The 23,838-nt window shown below is 37.4% G+C and overlaps 1 protein-coding gene across 8 annotated transcripts in view; it reads right to left on the minus strand.

Moving 5' to 3' along the window:
* Positions 1-23,838, minus strand: part of MAP9 (microtubule associated protein 9) — an 89,939-nt gene that overhangs the window by 23,372 nt on the left and 42,729 nt on the right. For 5 of the 8 annotated variants that reach the window (XM_072621334.1, XM_072621329.1, XM_072621333.1 and 2 more), the window contains one exon: positions 11,493-13,437. The exons of 1 other annotated variant lie outside the window; for it this stretch is intronic. In XM_072621334.1, the coding sequence (XP_072477435.1) occupies positions 13,318-13,437 (120 nt within the window). In that variant the 3' untranslated portion in view covers positions 11,493-13,317. Of the gene's footprint in view, positions 1-5,719; positions 6,112-11,492; positions 13,438-21,611; positions 21,696-23,838 lie in introns of those variants that run through there. 2 more of the 8 variants (XM_072621335.1, XM_072621336.1) reach the window with 2 other exon arrangements.

The following is a 23,838-nucleotide window of genomic DNA, read 5'->3' on the forward strand; positions in this document are numbered from 1 at the left end:
GGAAGAGAGGGGAAGAAAATCTAAGACTTATGGAAATGATTGTAAAAAACTGAAAACAAATAAATTAATAAAAAAAATAGACAGGTGAAAGAGGAGAAAGTGAAATTTTGATTTCCTTAATCAGCTCAAGCCTCACCTTCTACACAAAACCTTTCCAATTCTCCTCCATTGCTAGTACCTCATCCCTTCCCATCTCTTTATACCTATGACAGATATATTTAGCACATGCCTGTTGTCTCTTCTCATTTGACTACAAACTCCTTAAGGGAAAAGGATAGTATGCAAAATAAATGCTTCTTGGTGGGTTCATTGAAATGTCACACCCTAGAAGACAGTTCTCTTCATCTCACCCAATTACTTTGCATTTATTTTGAAAATTTTTGAAACTCCTTGTCTGTATATACTTTATATAGATCCCTTACCTTCCCTGCACCACCCAACAAAACCCTTCAGAGGTTAGGGCCTGTCTGCTTGTTGACTTTGTGTCCCAGCTCCCATCACAGTGCTTAGCACTTCAGACTATAGCTGTTTAATAAATGTTTGTTGAATTGGATTACATTTTAGTGGAAAGTGTTCCAGTTACTCTATTGGAACATTTTGGTTTATTTGGAAGACCTCAGTGGTATACTGGGAACAGAGGATCAATTTTAAAGTACTTAAGTTTAAATGTACCCTCAAACAAACATGTTGTCCTAGTAACTATCAAAAGATTAAATTCTAGATTCTGGAAAAAATACATATAACTCTTCTATCCTTTTTTTCCTCTCTTCCTTTTTCCCTTCCCTTCCCCTTTCCCTTCCTTTCCTTTTCCTTTCTTTTCTTTTTCTTTAATGTAATGACCTCCCCACCACACCAAGAAGCTGGGGAAACCCAAAACTATTTAGTCACCTAGTCAGAGTAACAATTGGAGTAATGTAAAGCCCCCTTTCCATTATCAGGGAGCTTTAACACCAACTAATTCACCCAGGAGTCTCCACCCCACCTCCCCCATAAATCAGCAACAGTTCCTAAGTCTGCTTCCTTTGGTCTTTTCCCCTAATGCCTGGTCCTGCTAAACTCAGATAAAATCCCAACTTACTTTACTTTGGGATACCCCATTCCCTCTGGGGCCCCAGTGAGGCCATTTTCATCTGCTTCCATCTGCATGATTACCTTTCATATTGTAAATATATTCCCTCCATAAAAGTGGCTTGCTTTAATGTCTGATGTGCTTCCTGTTTTCTTTTACTGGGACTTTGGCATTATGAATCTTCCTATCTCATTGATACCACCTTCCCTCCTCTCATTTAATAATGTATATTCCTTTCCATTGCAAAATATGCTAGGTGCTAGGGGCATGTGCACACTTTAGCTAAGAAATTATCTCTACCCTCATGGAGCTTATAACATACAACATCACATGATAAATGTTTTAGAGTGAGATAGGGACAAAACGAAGCATTGCGTGAGGTTCAAGAGGAGCTTGAAGGAGCAAGTTTAATATATGGTATTTGAATTTGACTTTAACGGATATGCTGCAATTCTGGCAAAAAATAGAGCGAGGGGAGGAAAAAGGTCATTCCAAGCATAGAGAATGTGTTCCCAGCTCCAGTGTGAACCAAGGCATGGGGACAGAATAGGCAAGTGAGGAATAGAGAGGATTTTGACTCTATCCTGGTAACTCCTTGTTCTCAGAGAGAGGCCTAGTGATTCATTTTCAGGTATTCACCTTCAATGTTATCTTATCAAGAAATTAGAATAATCTACTTTTTCAGCTAATTTATAGAAGGGAAACTAGGTGACACAGTGGATAGAGCATGGGGCTTCGAGTCAAGAAGACTCATCTTTGTAAGTTCCAATTTGGCTTTGGACACTTACTAGTTATATGACTCTGGGAAAACCACTTAACCATGTTTTCCTCAATTTCCTCATCTGTAAAATGAACAGGAGAAAGAAATGGCACACTTGCTAAAAAAAACCCCAAATGGGGTCACAAAGAGTCAAATATGACTGACATGACAGAAAAATGACAACAGAAAGTTATAGAACGCAGATAAGGTTTAATCTGATTTCATGTATCATTTCTTATCACTTCTCCTCAAATACATTGTATATTGTGGTATTACATATTATATATTAGAATATTACAGGCTCAGATCTAAACCTGGAAGGGGTATCAGGGGCCATCTAGCCCAACCTCATTCAGTTTTACAGATGAGGAACCTGAGAAAAACAGGGACTTTCCCAAGATCACACAAATAGTAACGGAAGTAGAATTTGAAACCAAACCCAAAGCTAATACTTTTTCGCCATGCTGCTAGCAAAGGTAGTTTCTATGTCCTCTAAATTACATCACGAAGGACTCTACTTGCTAACTTATCCATGTGGCTCCAGATGCATTGCTACACATCATGGTTGGATAGGCTTAACATGTTTTACTTTTTTTACTCACAGCTCAATCCTTATAACAATAAATATTATTTCAATGATACCTTAACACAGAGTCATTTTAACCTTTTTAAACAATAGTTGTTTTAAACCTTAAATTATACACACCAGAAAATCTCCATGTCCCTCCACTACATATAAATTATGGTCTTATTCTGAGGACAGTAATCAAATTAATACTATTACTACTCTTGGAAAGACTGTGAGGGACGAGAGGGAGTAAGAATCTATATAAAGCCAACTATGTGACAGATACTGTGCTAAACACTTTACAAATATCTCATTTGATCCTCAACAACCCTGAGATCTAGGTACTATTATTTTTTCTAAACACAGGCTGAAAACAAACAAAATAAATACTCAAGAAAAATTTCTCCAATGGATCTATGGAGGGTATCCAAAATGGTGACCCACAGATAAGCTCTGCAATGTAGCATCCTTCTGTGTTACACTCCTCTCACCCAGAAATCTCCAGAAAGTTCCCCCAAGTTCTAGGTATTTCATAGTTACAATCTTCTCTAAAACATAGCTCAACAATGTGTATATTTTTTGCCAGTTAGCTAAAGGGTCAAGTTTAAATCAAATACGTTTAACATATAATAAAACTAGCCACAGAAACTCTCTCCCCATCACCTACCTCCAACCTCCTGATCTTGAGCTGCCTGACACATGAACACACAGTGTCAGGGGATATGCATCGAGATCAGACAGAGGGCGTAGTTAGGGAAGATGTGTGAGATTTTAAACTGCGCTGAATAGAGCAGGTGACCCAGGACCACTCTTGTTAGAAAGAAATCTGAGTTGCCCTAGCATACCTTTATGTTTGTTAACATCTCTATGACTTCCCTTCCCTCAGTTATCTTGTCTCTGGGCTGGTTTTGGTTCTCTGGGTAAAATAAGCATTTACACCTACAAGTTCTAGTATTATTTTATGGTATAACATTATCAGTGACAAAATTATGTCCCAGATTAATGCTCACTTTGCCAAATACTGGACTTTACTTGCTTGTAATGTTATTTGACTTCTTAATTTCCTCACTGATAAAATAAAAGGGTCGAATGAGATGATTCTAAAACACAATTATAAATTTTTGAGCAGCCAAATAAAGATCACCCTCTCTTAGATACCACACAGCATTTTGTGCCTGTTCTGAGGATGATCCCACAGAGTGTGCATCTAACCCTCTGCCCTGCTGCAACTCTCCCTTCTCCCTCCCCTCTCCCTCCTATCTCCTCAACTACACACAGCTTATGCTCCCATTCTGAGAACAGTAACCAAATTAATCAGTATTACTATTGCTACTAGAAAGGGTATAGGGAGAAAAGGGAGGGAGTAGGAATTTACATAGTGCCAACTATGTGCCAGTTACTATACTGAGGACTTTACAAACATCTCATTTAAGCCTCAACAACTCTAATAACTAAGTGCTATTATTACTTCCACTTTGTAGATGAAGAAACTGAGGCATATAGAGAGTAAGAGACTTGTCCAGTATCACACACAATAAGCATCTGAGACTGGATTTGAACTTAGGTCTTCCTGATTCCAGAACCTGCTTTCTGTCATGTCAGATCATGTCAGATCCAGCTACCTGGATCTGAGGTATAACTTATGTCATGAGTTATGTCATACTACCTGTCACTCCTCAGATAAAACCTCTACCTTTTGGCCACCATTCCCTAAGTGTGTTGTGCCTCAGTATTAGAATGAAAGCTGCTTTAAGGCAAGGACTGTCTCAATTTTATCTTTATTATTTTCAGTACACAGGACAGCTCCTGGAATACAGTAGATGCTTAATAAATGCTTTTCCATTTGTTCATTTCATTCACTTGTTTCCCTTCCCCCTTTCTTCTTTTCCCATAAGGAAATCATGCTCCTTCTAGATCACTGCCACAAAATGTTTTAAGGGTTTGTTCATTTGATCTATGACAGGCAGCACAGCACATGGGATAGAGTGGTGATGTGGAATTAGGAGGACCAGTATTCAAATCTTACTTTTAACACTTCCTAATTATATGATCTGGGTCAACTCACTTAACCGATGAATCTTAATTCCTTTATCTATAAAATGGTGGCAACAGTATATGGGCTTATGAAGAAGATATTTTGAAAACTTTAAAGCACTATAGACATGTGAATTTATTATTAATAATGACTAGACCCAATTAGGGAGGAATGTTTGGGATTTTGCCCAGAGGACTTCAAAAATAGGTAAGTGTATGCCTTGAATGTGGGTTTTAGACACACAAAAAGTCTGAGACCCTTTTCCTCCTTATGTTCTTTCAACTAATCATAACACTCTGGGTAAAACCTAAATGAAGAAACTTGGCAGTGAAGGACTCTGAACCTATTTTTTTCTAGACTCTCGAAACATTGGTATCTAAGGATTGTGGTGTAACTTTCTTTGGACTCCTGCAGACACTCTATAGCTGTCTATATCTTTAGGGGAGTGGAAAAAGACATGGGAAGAGAGGCATATCCCCAAGAAAGTTTCCCTAGCTTTAATAGATGTGACAATCACAGTCTTCTGTTAGCAATCGAAAACACTTGGTTCACTTACCCCTCCCCAACTTCTACTGAAGAAAACTGAGATGGAAGACACCTTTAATATTTCAACAATTCAGTCTCAATCAAGAGGAAATGGAAAAGGAAGCTTTTTCTCCCATTTCGAGGATAATAAACTTAGTCTAATGTGTCTATACCAGTGCTTAAATACCATGATAACAGGCGCCATGTAAATACAAAGATAACCAGAAACAGAGATCAGTTTGCGTTAGCAATCTGATTACTCCCCAGACTAGCCAAGGTTAACAGCTCATTTATGAATATTAGGATCTACAGTTTCAGTAAAGGGTTGTTGTTGCTAGGATAAAGGTTTCTAGCTAGTGGGATTCTGCATCCTCCAAGGCTGGAGCAATAGCTCAAAGCTCTTTGCTTCATGCTGTGAATTTCATACTACGTGCAGTGATAACCAGACAGTGCTAGGCTGAAGTCACTTGAGCCCATGGCCTTCCTCAATGCCTGTCCTTTATCTGCCTTCGTGATTTGCCCTGGGTTCATCGCCTTGGGGTAGCTTGTCTCCTCTGTAAGAGAACTACACTTCCTCACGGCTTTTTCCTGAGGAATATTTCTATTTTTAACTTCTGGCTTTTCCCCAGTAAGGGAGGTGGGGAAAGTAGAAGGAAAGGTTCTCAGTACAAATCTGAATCAAGCATGGAATGGGTAGCTTTATTCTCATTCAGAAAAGAGAATGAAAATCATAAAAGGATTACAATCAGTTCTAATAGATTAATATTCAAGAATGTTTACAAACAGCTTTGTTGGAAGAGTTATGCTTTGACTAGATTATATTTCACCTTCACTGAGTACAATTAGGTGCCTTAAGTGGGCTCTTTCTTTCCCATGCTCTTCATCTCCCTGAGGATACTCTTTCTTTCTCAAAAGGTCTTTTTCTAATCATATGTCTCTCCAGTGATGACCATTAAGTTGCTTCTCTTGAGCAATCCTTCACTGGAAAACTTGCATCCCACTTGCCTTCCTGGTACTTCGTGACTCGTGGCAATGGAAGAAGACTGATGGAAAAGGGGCTAGGTTTGAAGTCAAATGGCCTGGGTTCTGATGCCAGTTTTGCCACTTATTGCCTGTGTGACCATGGGCAAGTCACCTCTCTGGGTCTCACTTTCCTGTAAAATGAGAATGTTGGATTAGATGTTCCAGTGTAGCTTATGATTTCAAAATGATGAGTTTGTTTTAGGTAGAAACGGGCCATGAACAATTTCTAGAGGTAATCCAGTTCACATATCTCTTTAATTATAGATAAATATATATATGAACATACATAGTATAGAAATATATGTATATACACATATATATGCATATGCTGATAGACGTTATATGGTATAATAATGCAACTGCATGTAGTAGTCTAGGAAATAAGCACTCTTTATCTATTTGAATAGTCGGCACAAAGTCTCTTGGAGTGGTTATGGATCTTACTTGGGAAGTTCTGCAATATTCTGGGACTTGGTGCAATGAACTATTAATCCCAAACAGGAAGATCCAGAGAACTGCACCAGTTTTTTGAAAATTAGAAGAAAAACATTCCTTCCCTAGTTCGTTTTTCTTCAAGCGATTCTTATATGTCATGGTTCTAGTTCTTTTAGGATCCACTTCAATTTGTTTAGATCTTTCCTAAAATATGATGCTCAGAACTGAATGTGATACTTAATATAATCTTTAATCAGGGCAGAATAGATTCATTCTAGATTCTATGCCCGAATGAATACAGCTTAAGCTCCCATTCACTCTTTTGTCTTCCTTATCAACATGTTGATTCATGTTGCATATGAAGTTCATGAATACAACCGAATCATTTCTCCTTAGAGAAAGGAGGCAGCTGAAACATGACGTCGAAGTCCGGAGAATAAGTGATGACAGATTTAGACTATTCCCCAAAACAGAGGTTCAAGGAAGAACTCATCAATGGAAGAAGCCTCCAGTGTAGGGAGGTAACAGCAGACGTATAATGGTAAAGTCCAGAAAATCTGAATATTTCTCCAAAAAGGAGGATCTGGAAAGAATTCATCAGTGGGGAAAAGGGTCTGCAGGGACAGAGAGAGGATAAATCTGGGTCATGATGGTAAAATGAGGGATGGTTGGTCTGGGCTCTACCTCAAAATGGAAGTTCCAGAAAGAACTCATCAATGAACAAAGGTGTCCGCAAGGGTGAAAGGAAGAGGCAGATGGGTAATGGTGATGGAATCCAGGGAAAGAAATATCTAATACCATCTACATTTTAAGGTATGGTCAGAAAGTCAAATCTCACTCTCACCCTTCATTTGCTTAACCAACTTCTCACTTTCCATGTCTCCTATGACTCTACCACTCTCAAATGGAAGCAGTGATAAACTACCTTCTGTGCCCAGAAAGTCTCTAATTTCTCATCCAGGACTTTCTGAATTTTGTGCTTTCTCCACTTCTTCTAATGGTATCTTCTCTGCCACATAATAAACAAAGAATTGATAGTGGACATCAGGTTTGAGAAGTCTCTGGAGGCATTCTTATATGTTTCATGTTCATGCTTTAGGAATAGAAAACTTTTTTTGCATATTTATCCAGTTTTTGTCAGGGAGCTATCTCAGTACTCCTTCGCAGGAAGTCACCAACCATCACTATTTCTCCCTTCTTCCTCTATTACTAAATAACTTCTTACTTCATTGGATCAGCAAATCTATATCTCATGCCTTGGAACATAACTATCAGACTTTCCCTGAAGATCTATCTCCTCTTTCAGGGCAGCTAGGTGGTGCAGTGTATAGAGAACCAGTGCAGGAGTCAGGAGGACCTGAGTTCAAATCTCACCTCAGACACTTGACACTCAAATAGCTGTGTGACCTTGGGCAAGTCACTTAATCCCAATTGCCTCATTTTGGGTCATCTCCAGTCATCCTGATGAATATCTGGTCACTGCATTCAGATGACTCTGGAGGAGAAGTAAGACCTGCACAGCCCTCCCTCACTCAGAACAAAGTCAAGTGCAAGTTACATCATCATTTCTGATGGCATGGTCTTCTTTGGCAACGAAGGATGAACACACCCACATCTCCTCTTTAAACTTCATAACAATTATATGACTACAGGGGATCAAAGTTCAAGAAGAAATTACTTTGACTATTTATTTTGGGGAATACAATAGTCCTGAGGTGATGAATTCTGAAAACACATCCACTATGCTTTGGATCTTGTCTCTTGTAACAAAAATTATACTGGTTCCTAGTAATATGTACATGTTGTTCAGTCAGGTCTGACTCTGTGACCTCATTTGGGGTTTTATTTTTGATTTTAAGTTTTTATTTTTTTTTTTAATTTCTATTTTTGGTTTTAAGTTCCTTGAAGACAGGGGCCATATTCTCATTTACCTCTCGTACCTTCCATAGAATCTAGGCCAGTGTCTTACACATAGTAGACTCTCAAATGTTTGCACCTTGATGGAGGAAAAAATAGAAACAACTTGCTTATTAGGTGTGTGCAGTGTTGAAGTGGTTTGCTGTTTCCTTCACCAGATCATATTACAGATGAGGAAACTGAAGTAAACAGGGTTGTGATTTGCCCAGGGTCACATAGCTAGTAAGTATTGGAGGCTGGATTTGAACTCAGGACAATGAGTCTTCCTGATCCCAGGTCCAGTGTTCTGTCTGCTGTGCCATCTAGCTGCCCTTGGATCTGTGTATGATGTTTTCTTGCAAAGATATGGAGTGTTTTGGCATTTCCTTCTCCAGTGGATTAAGGTAAACAGTGGTTAAATGACTTGTCCAAGGTCACACAGTCAGTAAGTAAATGAAGCTGGATTTGAACTTGGGTCTTCCTGAGTGTCCACCGAATCACCTGACTGACTGATATGTACACAGCTTTATTGGATACATGAAGGTGCACACATTATGTAAATCCTATATATGGAAAAATTATAATTAGGGAACGAATGACCACTTTAAAGGAGTACTCACCATAGGATTATTTGAAATGTCAAGGTCCTCTAGTATATTTAAAATTACACAATATGCAGGTAAATTTTCAGGGACACAGTACACAAAAAGTTTATCTACCTAAGGAAGTTAAATATAAATCTTAATGCTAAATATTTCTTTAAAGAAAAATTTTATTTTGCATGTAGTACATGTATAGTCAATATTACTACATAATGAAATAAAATATCTTTTGGTGATTGCTTTTAATAAATTAAGCATCTGAGTAAGTCAATAGTAGTAAAATAAGAGGCATTTTTTAACGCTCATCTTCCATTAAAAATCCATCAAATATACCTTAACGTCTCTCCTAAACACTGGTGGAGAGTAGAGCTAGCTAATACAATTGTAAAGCTTTTGTTTAACACACATTATTATGATTTTGTACAAAATTATATATATATACATATATATATATATATATATATATATATTTTAATAACTGAATCGTGGAACTTTACACCTGGAAGAGACCACAAGTAAATCTATAAATATTAGCATTTTCTCTTTAATATAACATCTATAAAAGAGATGGGTTTAAAACATTATATTTACTTTGTCTGAAATTAAAGCAAAAAATAGGGCATGATCTCTGTACATATTCAGTCCAGGGTTATAGCATGGGGATCTGGGCTTCTAATTTAGGAGTCATTGCTGTAAACCGCCTTGCCTTCCATTCCCCCCATAACATTTGACATTTTCCATCCCAGGACAAATCCTTCCCTGTCCTCCAAAAAGAAGCAACCCCACTCTAAATGGTAGTGAAAATTGAATGAAAATCTGTTTAATTTAGTTCTAGAGAGGGAATCTGATCGCCTAGCTACAAGTGAGATCATTGTTGAAGGGAAAAAGCCAAAAAAGTCATCAGTAATAATACTGTACTAAATACTGTACCTATGTGGAACTGGAAGTCCGTGTAAAATATTGAAAAGATGGCAGAAATCTGAATATTTAGCTTAGCATTTTGCCATGGCTTTGACTAGGGGGAAAATTAGGCTCAATATAACTCAAGAGTTTGGGGAAAATAATATTTTAAAAGTGAAATAAAAATATGAGCCCAAACTTTTAAGATACCAGTAGGTTTTTTTCCTCTCAGTCATTTTTCCTGAACTAAAGCTCTTTAAAAACTGAAGTGTCATATTGAGATGCTTTATGTATGTATTCATTCATTATCCCTCTATTGGTACTTATGGAACCCTGGAAATGTTTGATAGTTCATGGAGTTTCTCAGTATTAATGTTTCCATCCATCCATTATTATGCCTTTTGTGTTAACTTATAGCTTCTAATAATCTTGTCATAACCTTTTAATTTCTTTAAAAGTTATTATTTTAGTAATTTACTTTTAAGGTAGTCATGATAAAAATAAGCTTTTACAAACATACGTTTACCAGGAATATTTGACCAAAAACTGAAACCTTTCCTCATCAGCCTTCATTAGGAGACTCAACTTTATCTGAACTGACTGCACTATTTCTTCATCTCTTATGACAAATATACATTTTGAATTCCTTGAAGATAGGGGCCATATTCTCATTTACTTTTGTACCTTCCATAGAATCTAGACCAGTGCGTTATACACAGTAGACCCTCAGATGTTTGCAACTTGGAGAAAAAAATAATTTGCTTATTAGGTGTGTGTAGTGATGCCACAATATCTTAGAGCCCTTCATCATGATCCACCTTCCGTAGAGACAAAGTGGTTGAAAGAGGTTCATTCAAATCAGTTCACCTAAATTGAAAAGGCCATTCAAGTACTTATATGCAAAGCATTATGTTAGATGCTGGGGATATAAATATAAAAAGTAAACAATGTCTGCTCTCAAGGAGCTTATGTTAGACTTAGGAAATACAAAATAGAGTTAAGTAAAAAGAAAAGAATTTCTCTGGCACAGGAATAAAGCACTAACAGCTGGGGGATGAGGAAGGGCTTAGCAAAGTCCTAGGCACCAGAGTTAAGCCTAAAGGGAACTAAGGTTTCTGGGAAGTGGAGCTGGGGAAGAGAAACCATTCTGCACCTGTATCTAAAGGCAAGGAGGAGAGGGAATGTCATGTTGGGGATAGCAATTAGACCAATTTGTCTAGAATACGCAATGTGTGAAAGTAGACAATGAAATCAGTTTGGAAAGAGTGACATTTAATGCCCTCCCCTTCACAGTATGGCTCTAGCCTAACGGGGGCTTTCTATTTTATCCAACACATGATAGAAGGCTGCTGAGATGACCTTAGCAGGAAAATGAACTGTGCTTTATGAATATCAATTTTAAGTTCTATAGAGGATGGACTGAAAAGGGAAGAGATGGGATGCAGGAAGGTCAAATGGGAGGCTATTTACAATAATTTAGGTGGGAGCTGGTGAGGTCCTGAATTAGGATAGGGAACAGATGAGAGAGAGGCTGTGGAGGTAGAATTGATAAGATGTGGCAAATGAGGAAGAGAAAAAGACGTTGAGGATGATTTTCAGGCTACAAAACTGGGTAACTACAGGGATGGTGGTGCCCTTGACAGAAAAAAGGAAGCTAATAAATAATGAGGCCAAGCAACTGAAAAAAAATACACATTTAATATTAAGTATGAAGAGTTCACAAAACCGAGGAAGATTATACAAATCTTTAATGTTAAGTCTACAATATGTTACTACAATCATGAAATCTCACAGACGAAAAGAAAGCCTTACAGCCCCAAACAGAACATACTGCCCTGAAACTGAATCTTTGTCACACTGGCACCACTGAACGATACGCTAGATTCTGGTTACTCGTCAATCTTTTCAACACTTTCACCAGATGTAGGATTACCCTGGTTTAAAGTTTAAAAAAAGTTTTCTTCCTTAAAACATACTGTTAATTCCCAAAACAGAGCTGCTGACTACAAATATTTCACATGTCTGTGTATAATCATCAACTCCTACTTGACAGTCTGAAGGATGAATAATGTTTCTAATCTGCAGCGTCACTGGAAGGCTTAGCCCAAGAGCAACTTCTGGCTTGCTATGCTATCAAACACTGTGGTGTAGAAGTTCAAATAAAGTTGATACTTGTATTAAATCCTAATTTCATTCAACTAATCATAACTACTACACTGGATGGGTGCAACATCATCTTAAAAACCACCATTTTCTTCATGGTGAATGTCTTTGGACAGCTGAACTTGCTCATGGGCTGTGAGAGTCCAAATACTTTTTATAAGGCTGATTCAATACCAAAATTCAATACCAAAATCTATATTTTTACAATTTTCCTATTACTTCCTATGAATTCCATTTGGGACTAAAGAAACACTGTAATTCTGAGTGAATTTCATCTATTTCTAGGTAATTCAATTAAAAAAAGACTAAGACAAAACAAAAAACCCCATGGTTTAATGAATCCAAAGGGTTGTACGCAGTGGACGATGGTTCTACTAACAACTCCCACACACATGTCCTTGGCTGCTTAGCTTTCAAAATGCATGCCCTCAGTCATGAGGAGGACCAGGCAAGATGGCACAAAATTGCCATCATCAAATTTACTTCCTTATTGGAAAATGTTAACGGTGTTGTCTTTGAACTCCTGTGGGATTTTCTTGACAAATCAATAAAAACAATACTATAGTACTGTTGAGCACTGGGCTAATTAGGGAACAAGAAAAAGTGAGTTTGGAAGGAACAAGAAGGGTTTTTAAAGCGTGTGACTGTCACTTGAACCCAGAATAGAGCTGTTAAAGTGCACTTATCTTTAAAAACTGCAAGTTTCTTTCAGGGTAATGAGAGGAAACAAATAGTAAGATTTTTTTTTTAAAGAGAAGATATGAGGATTATTAGTTTGTTAGAGCAACTGTCTCCACTTACCAGAAGTTAACTTAGCACACTTTCGAAATTCTTCCTTGCAAATATAATATCTTTAAGATAAAGGAAATGCTACATATATTTCCAAGTGAATAAATATGAAAAAATAGACCTGAAAGTACTAACAATTCATATATTTAAAAAGCGCCTCAATAATCACAGTACTTTGAGGGTTTGCAAAATAAAATGATTCTGTTTCACAAAGGGATCTGAGGTATATGTATTCACCAAGACTAAAGTCATTTAATTGTGGAGAATTTAAAGGACATGATAGAAGGTTTGTGTTGTTTGTGTTGTGTGTGTGTGTGTGTCTGCAAATGGAAATAATCTACTTCGTCTTTTGAGGCAACTTGCTTATCTACAGCCTGTATAGTGCTTTCATCATTAAACTCCAAATAACTTTTTACATTACAAGCAGTCTTCTGCAATTGCAATTTAAATAGAATTTCTATTCTAAAAATAAAATATACAAAGAATGTTCAGAAACCCTTTTTAAATTGGTTATTGTTAAATAAGGATTGGACAGGGTTGGAAGTAAAATTTTCAATTTTTTGCTGGTGCAAGTTTTCTTGAAAAATTCCAACGAGGAAATGATTCAGATGCATGAAGAACAAGATTTTTCTTTTGCTTTTTCTCATGTTTTTGTTTTTTTTCTTTCTTCTCCTAAAAATAAAAAAGAAGGCTTTAACTATTCTATCATGCTAATGTAATAATAATCACATTTATAAGTGTTTTACAGTTTCAAATTACTTTATCCATATTATCTCTTTTGATCTACACAACAACCTTGGGAGGTTCATAATGCAGGTATTTTCATTTTTAAGATGAGGAAGCAGAGGCTCAGAGATATTCAAAGATGTGCAAGTCCTCCCAGTTAATAAGTGGTAGAGCTAGGCCTCAAACTGAGGTTAGCAAAATACATGGAACTGATGAATACAATGAATACATGAATACATGATGAGTTGTTAGGCTTAGTTTACTGCTCTCTACACTAACTTAAAATGGAATATTGCTAATTAGAAGGGATTTAGGAGATATGGGAAGACAAATTTTTTGTCAATAAATTTTATCAACCAATAAAAACTTTTAAATTTACTTTTTACTCTAGGTGGGGAGGAGGGAAAGGTCAAAAAGAAATACATTCTAATTCTGGACTTAAAAGTCCAGTCACATGGGGACATGGTGGTAAAATTTTGCTGATGGGTAGACATTTTTAAGGTATATGTAGTGGAAATGGGAAATTTTTTTCACTGAATAAAATTACATACAAGATACACAATAAGATATTCAAATGAAGAAAAAAACACATCAAACGGGTAAATATCATACAAAAGAGTATATACAAAAGAGCAATTTTTCCAGAAGAAACCAAATTTAGAAAAGAAATAAATCTTTATGTAGGTAATAAGATATGTAGGTATGATAATTTAATAAGATGAAAAATAGATGTTTTATTTTGGTTATCCCTATATCCTTATATCCACATATTCTCTAACATTTCTATTTTGCTTTTTTCATTAGATTAAATTATGTATATATGTACATACATATAACTATATACTTACATACATTATGTGTCTATACCTATATATATTTTTTTCCTTTTCCTTTTATTTTTAAATTCGATTTCATCTAGAGAAAATGCTACTGTGTACCCTCTATTTGTTTATGATGTCAAAAATATTCTTATTATCTAAACATGCAGCCGATGCTGATTAAATTAACTATCCTTTTAACTATACTGTGATGCTAAGACAATGATCTCACCAGTATTTGGTAAGCTAAATAGTAACCTAGAGTTTGAAAGAGCTTATCTACTTCCTTAAGCACCTAATTTATTATCAAGAAGTGACAGATTCAGGAAAGGAAAAAAGTCTGCTACATAGCTGGAACTAAACAGAACAAAACTGTGTATATACATTAAAAGGTGGTTATGAAGATTAAATATGACTTAAGAATGCTAATTAATTGTAATTTCTTGAGGACATCTGTGACACAGTCTGTCATCCAATTCAACTCAACAAATATTTTTGATGTGCCTGCTATGGGGCAAAGCACTTGCCAGTTGTTAAAGACAGCAATTTCAGCAGGCAAGAGGGATCCAAAGCCCAACTGTAAAGAACTGACAAATGGGTTGTGTGGAAAGAACAGGCAGGGAGGGTAAACGACTATGTATTTGATAATGAAATAGAAGGCAAATGTTGAATGATAGCTTGGCAGGATCAACATAAGTTTTAAAATTATTAGTAATAATAACCCAAACCTGTTTGAAGGCAGTGGGGATATAGGGAAGAAACACACAGAAGAGTAGTGAGTTATGGTGTAGGAAGAGCCTAGAACATAGGGAAATAGACTGAGGAGTCTAGAGAATACCAGCCAGGTGAAACAAGTCTGCGGATCTCATTAGATTATGTCATCTGCCCTTGTGTCCTGTGTGCTGTCTGCTAAATAAATTAAATCTTGCCTTCTCATGAGGCCAGCAAGACTCATTCACAGGAGAGCAGAAGCAAGTACCCTGTATAAAAGGTTACGTGTTATGCTTTCCTTGTCCATATTTTAGCTCTGAAAAGTGCTTCCTTTGCTGTGGTCTGACGCAAGGACGACCCTTCCTCCCAAGGCCAGCCCCTCTAAAGGGGTCCTTGACTCTGTGTTCTCTCAGAAGATGCCCTTTTGATCATCTGCTTGTTCCTGACGCATGGAGCACAGTAGTCAGACCACTGGACCTGGACCGAAGAAAACCTGAGGCTTTTTTCAGGAAGACCTCAGTGCAGATACTTATTAGTTATGTATAATTGTGAGCAAGTGAATTAACTTCTATGAGCATCCGTTTCTTTTTCCGAAAAATGGGGATAATAACCGCACCTACTTGAGATAATGCAAAACACTGTGCAAATCTTAAAGAGCTATGTAAATAGCTAAAAATAATAATGATCATTATTTGATTCTCATCCTTTCTGATGAGGTTCAAGTGTGATCCTTACACTAGTTACCATCCTGATATTTCTTTACACTCAGTGTTCTGTAGGCTACTGACCCAAGTGTATAAAATAAATGTCGTTTGTAATTGTACTAGCTTATCCTCTATATGCTCATTGCAAAGCATCCTCAGTACTGGTCCAACAGCAGACAGGAAAACAAGGAGAGCCACATCTTCATATATTTTAAAACTTTTCATTCCATGTAGTTTGGCTGAGCATTTAGGATGGCAAAAGCTATTGAACTTTTTTTATGAATCAGTACAACAGTTAAAGTCCATGATAATAGTTTAGCACCTGTACAATTTATTAGTTGTATTGTACAGGATATTCTCATGAATGCATCTGTATTATGGAGATTTATCATCTAACCATCCATAAAAGACAGTGAATTTCTGATGCATAAATCAAGGTACCAGGTCATATCTTGCTGGTATTTATTTGATAGGTATCCACTGTTTCCTTGGATAATTTACTGAGCTATAAACTCGTCTTCTGGATACTCAGTGATGGCATCACAAGAACAACACAAGCTGCAGGAACAACAATGACATGTACCTTGTCTTCTTTACACATACTTTTGACTTCTCCCATAATGTCTCCATATTTTATGAGCTTTTCATTCACTGTCATTTGATGATCATGAATATTCTGCATGGTGACATCTATTAAGAACCATTTTTAAGCTTTTATCAATGCTATGTCTGAGTAGTTATGGACAATGGTTTTGTCTATAACATGTCAGATCTAGCAGAGTTTACTAGTTGAGTTTTCAATGATGTAATGAGGTTTGCATAGTTTCTACTATTTCCTTGCATAGTTTGCACTGTCAGGCAACCTTTCCATAATTCCTTACAGTGAACTAGTCCTGAGTTGCTATCAAAAACCTGTTTTTGTAAGCAAAAATGAACAACCCAGCCATTTGAAATAGTGGAGGTCAGAAAATACCATGCTCTCCAAATTTATAAATATAAATGAAAGCTAGGGGTAAAGCCGTTTTCTTCTTAAGACAACTTGCGGGGATTTTGGGAGAGTGAAGAGCAAACACCTCCGGGAAGACTCTGCTGAAACAACAAACAACACGCCTTGGTTGAGAGCAATCTCATGGCAATTTTGACCTGACAGACAATGTCGGGGTCAGACAACTGAGTAGGGAAAGAGTGAAGAACCCTCTGGGGTCTTGTGATGTCAGCAGTGCAAATCAGATGTGGTCCTGGGCTGTGGCTGGGTGAAGAGGAGTGAGGACATGCCCCGGAGCAGAGAGCAGGGACCCTGCTTGGTTGTGGGCACATGCAGGAGAGTAGAATCCCAGCTTTCAGTTCAAGGGCAGAGGAATGAACTGAGGTTTGCAGCTCAGAGGGACTGCAGGGAGTATTTGTGGGACATCGTGGTGGGTGGCTTAGCCATGTTAGGGGTGGAGAGGAATGCCCAGGGGTGGCCTGGAAGGAGCTCAGAAAACAACAGTAAGAAGGAAAATAATAACAAATAATAAAATTCACTTGGAAGAATAAAAAGTTGAGAATTTCAAAGAAACTAATGAAAAATGTAAAGAAAGGAGACTCAGTATGGGATCTTAAACTTTATTATAAGGCAGTAATTGTCAAAACTATCTGATACTGGTCAAGAAACAGAAAGGTAGATTAGTGAGACAGAGTAGAGAGATAATACACAGTAGTAAATAAGCTTCTTTTTGACAAATGTAAAGATTTAATTTTGGGGAAAAGAATTCATTATTTGGCAAAAATTGTTGGGAAAGCTGGAAAGCAGACTAGCAGAAACTGAGCACAGACCAATATCTTAAACCATTTACCAAGACAAGGTCAGAATGGATATGAGAAGAACGTGGAAGATATTACCTATCAGATAGGGACAGGAAAACGATTATGTATAAACAAGGGGAAGAGAGTATATGAGGTATATAAAATAGATGAATTTTCATTCATTAAAAAGTTTTTGTACAAATAAAACCAATACAGACAAGATTCGCAGGCAAGCAGAAAATTCAGGAAAAAAATTTATAGACAGTTTCTCAGATAAAGGTCTCATCTCTCAAATACATAAAGAACTTTGTCAAATTTATAAGAATATGAGTAAGTCATTCCACAATTGATAGGATATGAAAGGATATGAATAGGCCATTGTTTGATGAACAAGTCAAAATGTATATAGTTATATGAAAAAATGCTACATCATTATTGATTAGAGAAATACAAATTAAAACAACTTTGAAATATCATCTTGTACCTATTAGATTGCCTAAAACAATAGAGGCCCTTGAACTGAGGAATGGGTAAACGAGTTGTGGCATATGATTATGATGGAAGACTACTTTGCTATAAGAAACAATGATCTGGTTGAGTTTAGGAAAATATGGAAAAGACTTGCATGAAATAATGAAAAGTGAAATGAGCAGTACATGAAAAGAGCAGTATCAAATGAATGATATACAGAGTAAAAGAAATTTTGTCCAAAGAACAACTTTGAATGAGTAGAGTATCATAAATACTCAAACCAACTACAAAAGACCTATGAAGGAAGATGCTATCCACCTCCAGAGAAAAAATTAAATGGAAGTATTTAAGGGAGGGAATAAAAAAAAATGCACAGCAGAGAACAAAAGGAAACTTAGAAGGAAGTATAGAAAAAGTAGGGTAACTTTGAGAGCAATGTGTAGTATTTATTACATAATTAATGGAAATCCATGATTTACTATTGAATCCCCTCTTTATGTTGTGCTGTACATGGTAATGTTTCATTTTCTTTTTGTATTTAAGTTCAAAATGAAAATCAAAAGGAAAAAAAATAACCCAGCAATTTGTTTGACACATGTGAGAATATTGGCTGAGTTTATGTGGGTATTGTAAGAAGAGGACTTGTTTATTTTGCATTTGGGTATCAGTTGTTTCATAAGCTTTGTCTGAGGTTAAGCAAGTTTCCCGTTATACTTAACAAATACAGTGTGGCATACACAGTATTGTTGGTTTTCATTATCGTTTGGCAAAGTAACATATGATTGTTTCAAAAGTATTTTAACTTATCGTGTGCTCTCAGAAATTCTATTAATCTTTTTCTTCCATTTGCATAAAGAAGTGTTAATCTTTCTATAGTTGGCTAGGAGGTGAATTAGCCCTGTGTTTTGCTAATATTGTATGTATTTTGTGTGATTACTTTTATAGATTTCTTGTCCATTTTATTGGCCTTGACTACTTACTACTTGTATGATCTTGAATAAATTAATTCATCCTTTACTTCTACATATAGCAAGGTGGTGCAGCAGAGTGCTAGGTCTGGAGTCAGTAAGACCTGAATTTAAATCAGGCCTAAGCTACTTACTAAATGTGTTTCTCTGGGCGAGTCAGTTAACCTCTGCCTGCCTCAGTTTCCTCATCTGTGAGATGGGAATAATAATAGCACCCACCTCTTAGGGTTGTTGTGAGGTTAAAATGGGATCTGTGTAAAACAAAATGCTATATATGAAAATGGTAGCTATTATTGTTGTTATATTGATATAATCTAATGTTCTGCAGGTCAACACCTTTCCCAAGGCACTTCTGCCACAATGGTATTTGCCACTTGTCCTTAAGAGTATTATTTGATAGCTCTACCTGCCTCCTATTATCTTACAGTGATGACAACAGCATATGCTGTTATATTCAAGAGCTGAAATACTTTTTACATTTGTTGAAGTTTGCTTTAAGTGAAGATTTTTCAAAAGATATTCCTTCTTAACATTAAAAACAAAAAAAGTTATCTTCCTAAAAAGTCTTGATGTATCCCCAAATGAAAATAAATATTCAAACTCCCTACATTTTTATTGCATAATGATATTGCAAGCTGTTTTTATGCAAGACTTAGCATAATAAAAAAGTACTTTACTTCCACCATCTGGTCATTTTCAAGAGAATAATGAGTGATGAAAATTGCAGTAGTATATAATTACAAATATATCTTTTGAAGGTGATGGATGAAATAATCAAATGGTTACATAAGAAAAAACAATGTAGTATAATAGAAAAAGCAATGGATTAGCATTCAGAAGCTCTGTATTTCCATCTCGGCTTTATTTTAGATCTCAGACATAAAATAAGAGGGTTGGACTTGATACTCTCTATAATCCCTTCCATATGCTTTGACTAAATTATTCGATCGTCTTTCAAGAACTACTAATTCTGGATCTCATCTACATTTTTACAGTAACTTCTATACATTCAATGTACTTTCTCATCTTCCTAATGTCTAACTAGAAGCATTCCCCAAAATTCTGCAACTGGTCCTCTGCTCTGTTTCCTATACCACCAATTTCCTGAGGTGAATTCCTGAATTCTTATAGTTTCTCTTACCTTATGCAGATAACTCCTAAATCTTTGCTGTCCATTAATCAATAAAAATTTAATAAATACCTATGTGCCAAGTGCTATGATAAGTACTGAAGATAATAAAAAAGACAAAAGACAGCCCTTGCCCTCAAAGGGCTCAAAATCTAATGGGAAAGACAACAGACAAATGAATATGTACAAACAAGTCACATACAGGATAAATATATATTTATATAAATATGCACATATATATGTATAATGCAAATAATTAACAAAAGAAAAGCACTAGAATTAGTTGGGGAAGGCTTTCTATAGAAGGTGGGATTTTAGCTGGGACTTAAAGGAAGCCAGAGAGGTCAGTGTGGACCTGGAGGCAAGAGTTGGAGAATTTTGTTTGGGAATAGCCAGAAGGCCAGTGTCATAGGATCAAAGAATTTATGATGGGGAGTATGGTATAAGAAGACTGGAAAGGTAGGAGGAAGGGCTCTGAATCTCAAACAGATAATTTTGTATTAGTTTCTGGAAGCAATGGGGAATGACTGGAATTTATTGAGTGGGGAGGGGAAGAGACATGGTTGGACTTGTGCTTTAGAAAAATCATTTCAGCAGCTGAATGAAGGATAGACTGGAGAGAGGAGAGACTAAAGGCAGGCAGGCAGATCTACTGCTACTGCAATAATCTAAGTATGAAGAGATAAGAACCAGAGTGGTAGCAGTGTCAAAGGAGAGAAGAGAGCTTATATGAGAGATATCATAAAGGTGAAATGGACAGGCCTTGGCAACATATAAGATATGGAGGGTGAGAGGTAGTGAGGAGTCAAGAATGACTCCGAGGTTCTTAGGACAGGATGAGCTAGAGGAGGACTCAGCAAAGGAAACTGATGAATGGTCAGGAGGATAACTAGGAGTGAGGTCCTTCTGAAAACCTAGAGAGGAGAGAGTGTGATTAGCTGCAGTTCAAGGCTGCAGAGAGGTTGAGAACAATAAGGACAGAGCACTTTTGATGGAATGATAAGGTCAGAAGTCAGATAAAAAGGGGTTAAGAAGAGAGTGAGTGAAGAGACAGTAGAGGCACCTACTGTAGACAGCCTTTTCAAGAAGTTTAATTATAAAGGGCAGATACAGAGTTAGCAGAGATGTAAGGATCAAATGAAATTTCTTTTTTTTAGGATGGGAGAGACATGGGCACATTTGCAGGCAGCAGGGAATGGGCCAGTATACAAGAAAGACTGAAAATAACTAACAGACAGGGCATTATGATAGAAGGGATAGGATGCAATGAGATCACATGAGCTGGTGGAGGGGCTGACTTTGGTTGAATAAAGACAACTCATCAAGTGAGACAAGTGAAGGAGGAGAGAATGGCAGAAGACGCAGGGATGATAGGAGACAAGGAAGAAGGAGAAAAGGAGTTTTATGGTTGAGGCAAGGTTCTCAGCTTGGGTGGAGGGATGGGAAACCATAAGAGGCTTGAAAAGGGATGAAAAAGTTTAGAAGAGCTCCTGTGGATAAACAGGATAGTAATATAATAAGGCAGGTATAGAAGAACTACTTACATTCTCTATTTACAAATTCTTACTAGTTGGTTGGTTGGTTGTTGTCGATTTTCAGGGAAGGAAGGCACCAGTAACTGTGGGGATGAGAAAAGGCCTCCTGAATCAGGCAGCCCTTAACTGCATCTTGAAGGAAGCTGGGGAGTATATTCAGTTGGTGCAGAGGTCCATGTGAGCAAGAAGTGCGTGGCATGTTAGGAAAACTAAGAAGGTCAGTTTGCCTGGGCAATATCATGCATGAAAAGGGAGGGAAATTCAGGAAGGCTAGAAAGGTAGATCTGGAGCAGATGACGAAGCTCTTTAAATGTCAAACTGAGGAATTTATATTTAATCCTTGAGGGAGCAATTGGACTTTATTGAGTAAGAAATGGCTTCAGATTGGTGCTTTAAAAAAAAACTACTTTGAAAACCATATGGAGAATATATGGAATGGGGGGATATCTGAGGCAGGGAGATCAATTAGGAGAAACAGAATTCTAAGTATAAATATAAACTGAAATAAAATTCAGGTGAGAGAGAATAAAGGCCTGGATTGAGGACAGAGAAAGGGACAAATGCAAGATATGCTGTAAAGAAAGCAGCTTAGGGGGGAGGAGCCAAGATGGTGGAGTAGAAAGATACATATATGCTAGCTCCTAACCCACAGCCCATAAAATACCTATAAAGAAGAACTCCCAACAAATTCTGGAGCAGCAGAAGCCACAGAACAATGGAGTGGACAAGATTTCTGTTCCAGAGAGACCTGAAAAACTGACATGAAAGGTCCCTCGCGCACTGGACCTGGAGTGGAGCCCAGCTCTGCCTTGGCCATGGCGCCGAGAGGAGCAGATCCAAGCAGGCTTCAGGGACAGAATCTCCAGCTGCAGCGCAGGTCCCACCACCCACAGGCACCAAAGGTCAGTGAGAGGGTCTTTTGGGCTTGCCAAGAGGGGAGTGGGGTGTCTCCATAACTCAGGCCCCCTCGGAAGGCAGCAGTGGACTGGGGCTCCCAAAGCAGGCAGGAGCCTGGATCCATTGTTGAAGGTCTCTGCATAAACCCCCTGAGGAAACTGAGCTCCACATGGCAGCCCTGCCCCCACCTGAGCACCTGAACTTAATCTCACACTGACTAGCAGCCCCACCCCCGCTGAAAGCCCTGAAGCTGGGAAGCAGCATTTGAATATCAGACCCTAAGCCCTAGCTGGGCGGATCTGGAGGCGAGGTGGGTGTGAAGAGGAAATTCAGAAGTCAACTAACTGGCTGAGAAAATGCCCAGAAAAGGGGAAAAAAAATAGGATAATAGAAGGCTACTTTCTTGGTGAACAGATATCTCCTCCCATTCTTTCAGATGAGGAAGAACAATGCTTACCATCAGGGAAAGACATAGAAATCAAGGCTTCTGTATCCCAAATATCCAAAATAAATATTCAATGGGCTCAGGCCATGGAAGAACTCAAAAAGGATTTTGAAAAACAAGTTAGAGAGGTGGAGGAAAAACTGGGAAGAGCAATGAGAGACATGCAGGTAAAGAATGAACAGCAGGTCAGCACCCTGCTAAAGGAGACCCCAAAAAATGCTGAAGGAAATAACACCTTGAAAAATAGGCTAACTCAATTGGCAAAAGAGATCCAAAAAAAGCCAATGAGGAGAAGAATGCTTCAAAAAGCAGAATTAGCCAAATGGAAAAGGAGGTTCAAAAGCTCACTGAAGAAAATAGTTCTTTCAAAATTAGAATGGAACAGATGGAGGCCAATGACTTTATGAGAAACCAAGAAATCACAAAACAAAACCAAAAGAATGAAAAAATGGAAGATAATGTGAAATATCTCATGGGAAAAACAACTGACCTCGAAAACAGATCCAGGAGAGACAATTTAAAAATTATGGGACTACCTGAAAGCCATGATCCAAAAAAGAGCCTAGACATCATCTTTCATGAAATTATCAAGGAAAACTGCCCTGAGATTCTAGAACCAGAGGGCAAAATAAGTATTCAAAGGAATCCACCAATCACCGCCTGAAAGATATCCGAAAAGAGAAACTCCTAGGAACATTGTGGCCAAATTCCAGAGTTCCCTGGTCAAGGAGAAAATATTGCAAGCAGCTAGAAAGGAACAATTCAAGTACTGTGGAAGTAAAATCAGGATAACACAAGATCTAGCAGCTTCTACATTAAGGGATCGAAGGGCTTGGAATATGATATTCCAGAAGTCAAAGGACTAAACCAAGAATCACCTACCC

This window comes from Notamacropus eugenii, chromosome 6 (genome assembly GCF_028372415.1).
Source record: "Notamacropus eugenii isolate mMacEug1 chromosome 6, mMacEug1.pri_v2, whole genome shotgun sequence".
NCBI classification, from domain to species: Eukaryota; Metazoa; Chordata; class Mammalia; order Diprotodontia; family Macropodidae; genus Notamacropus; species Notamacropus eugenii.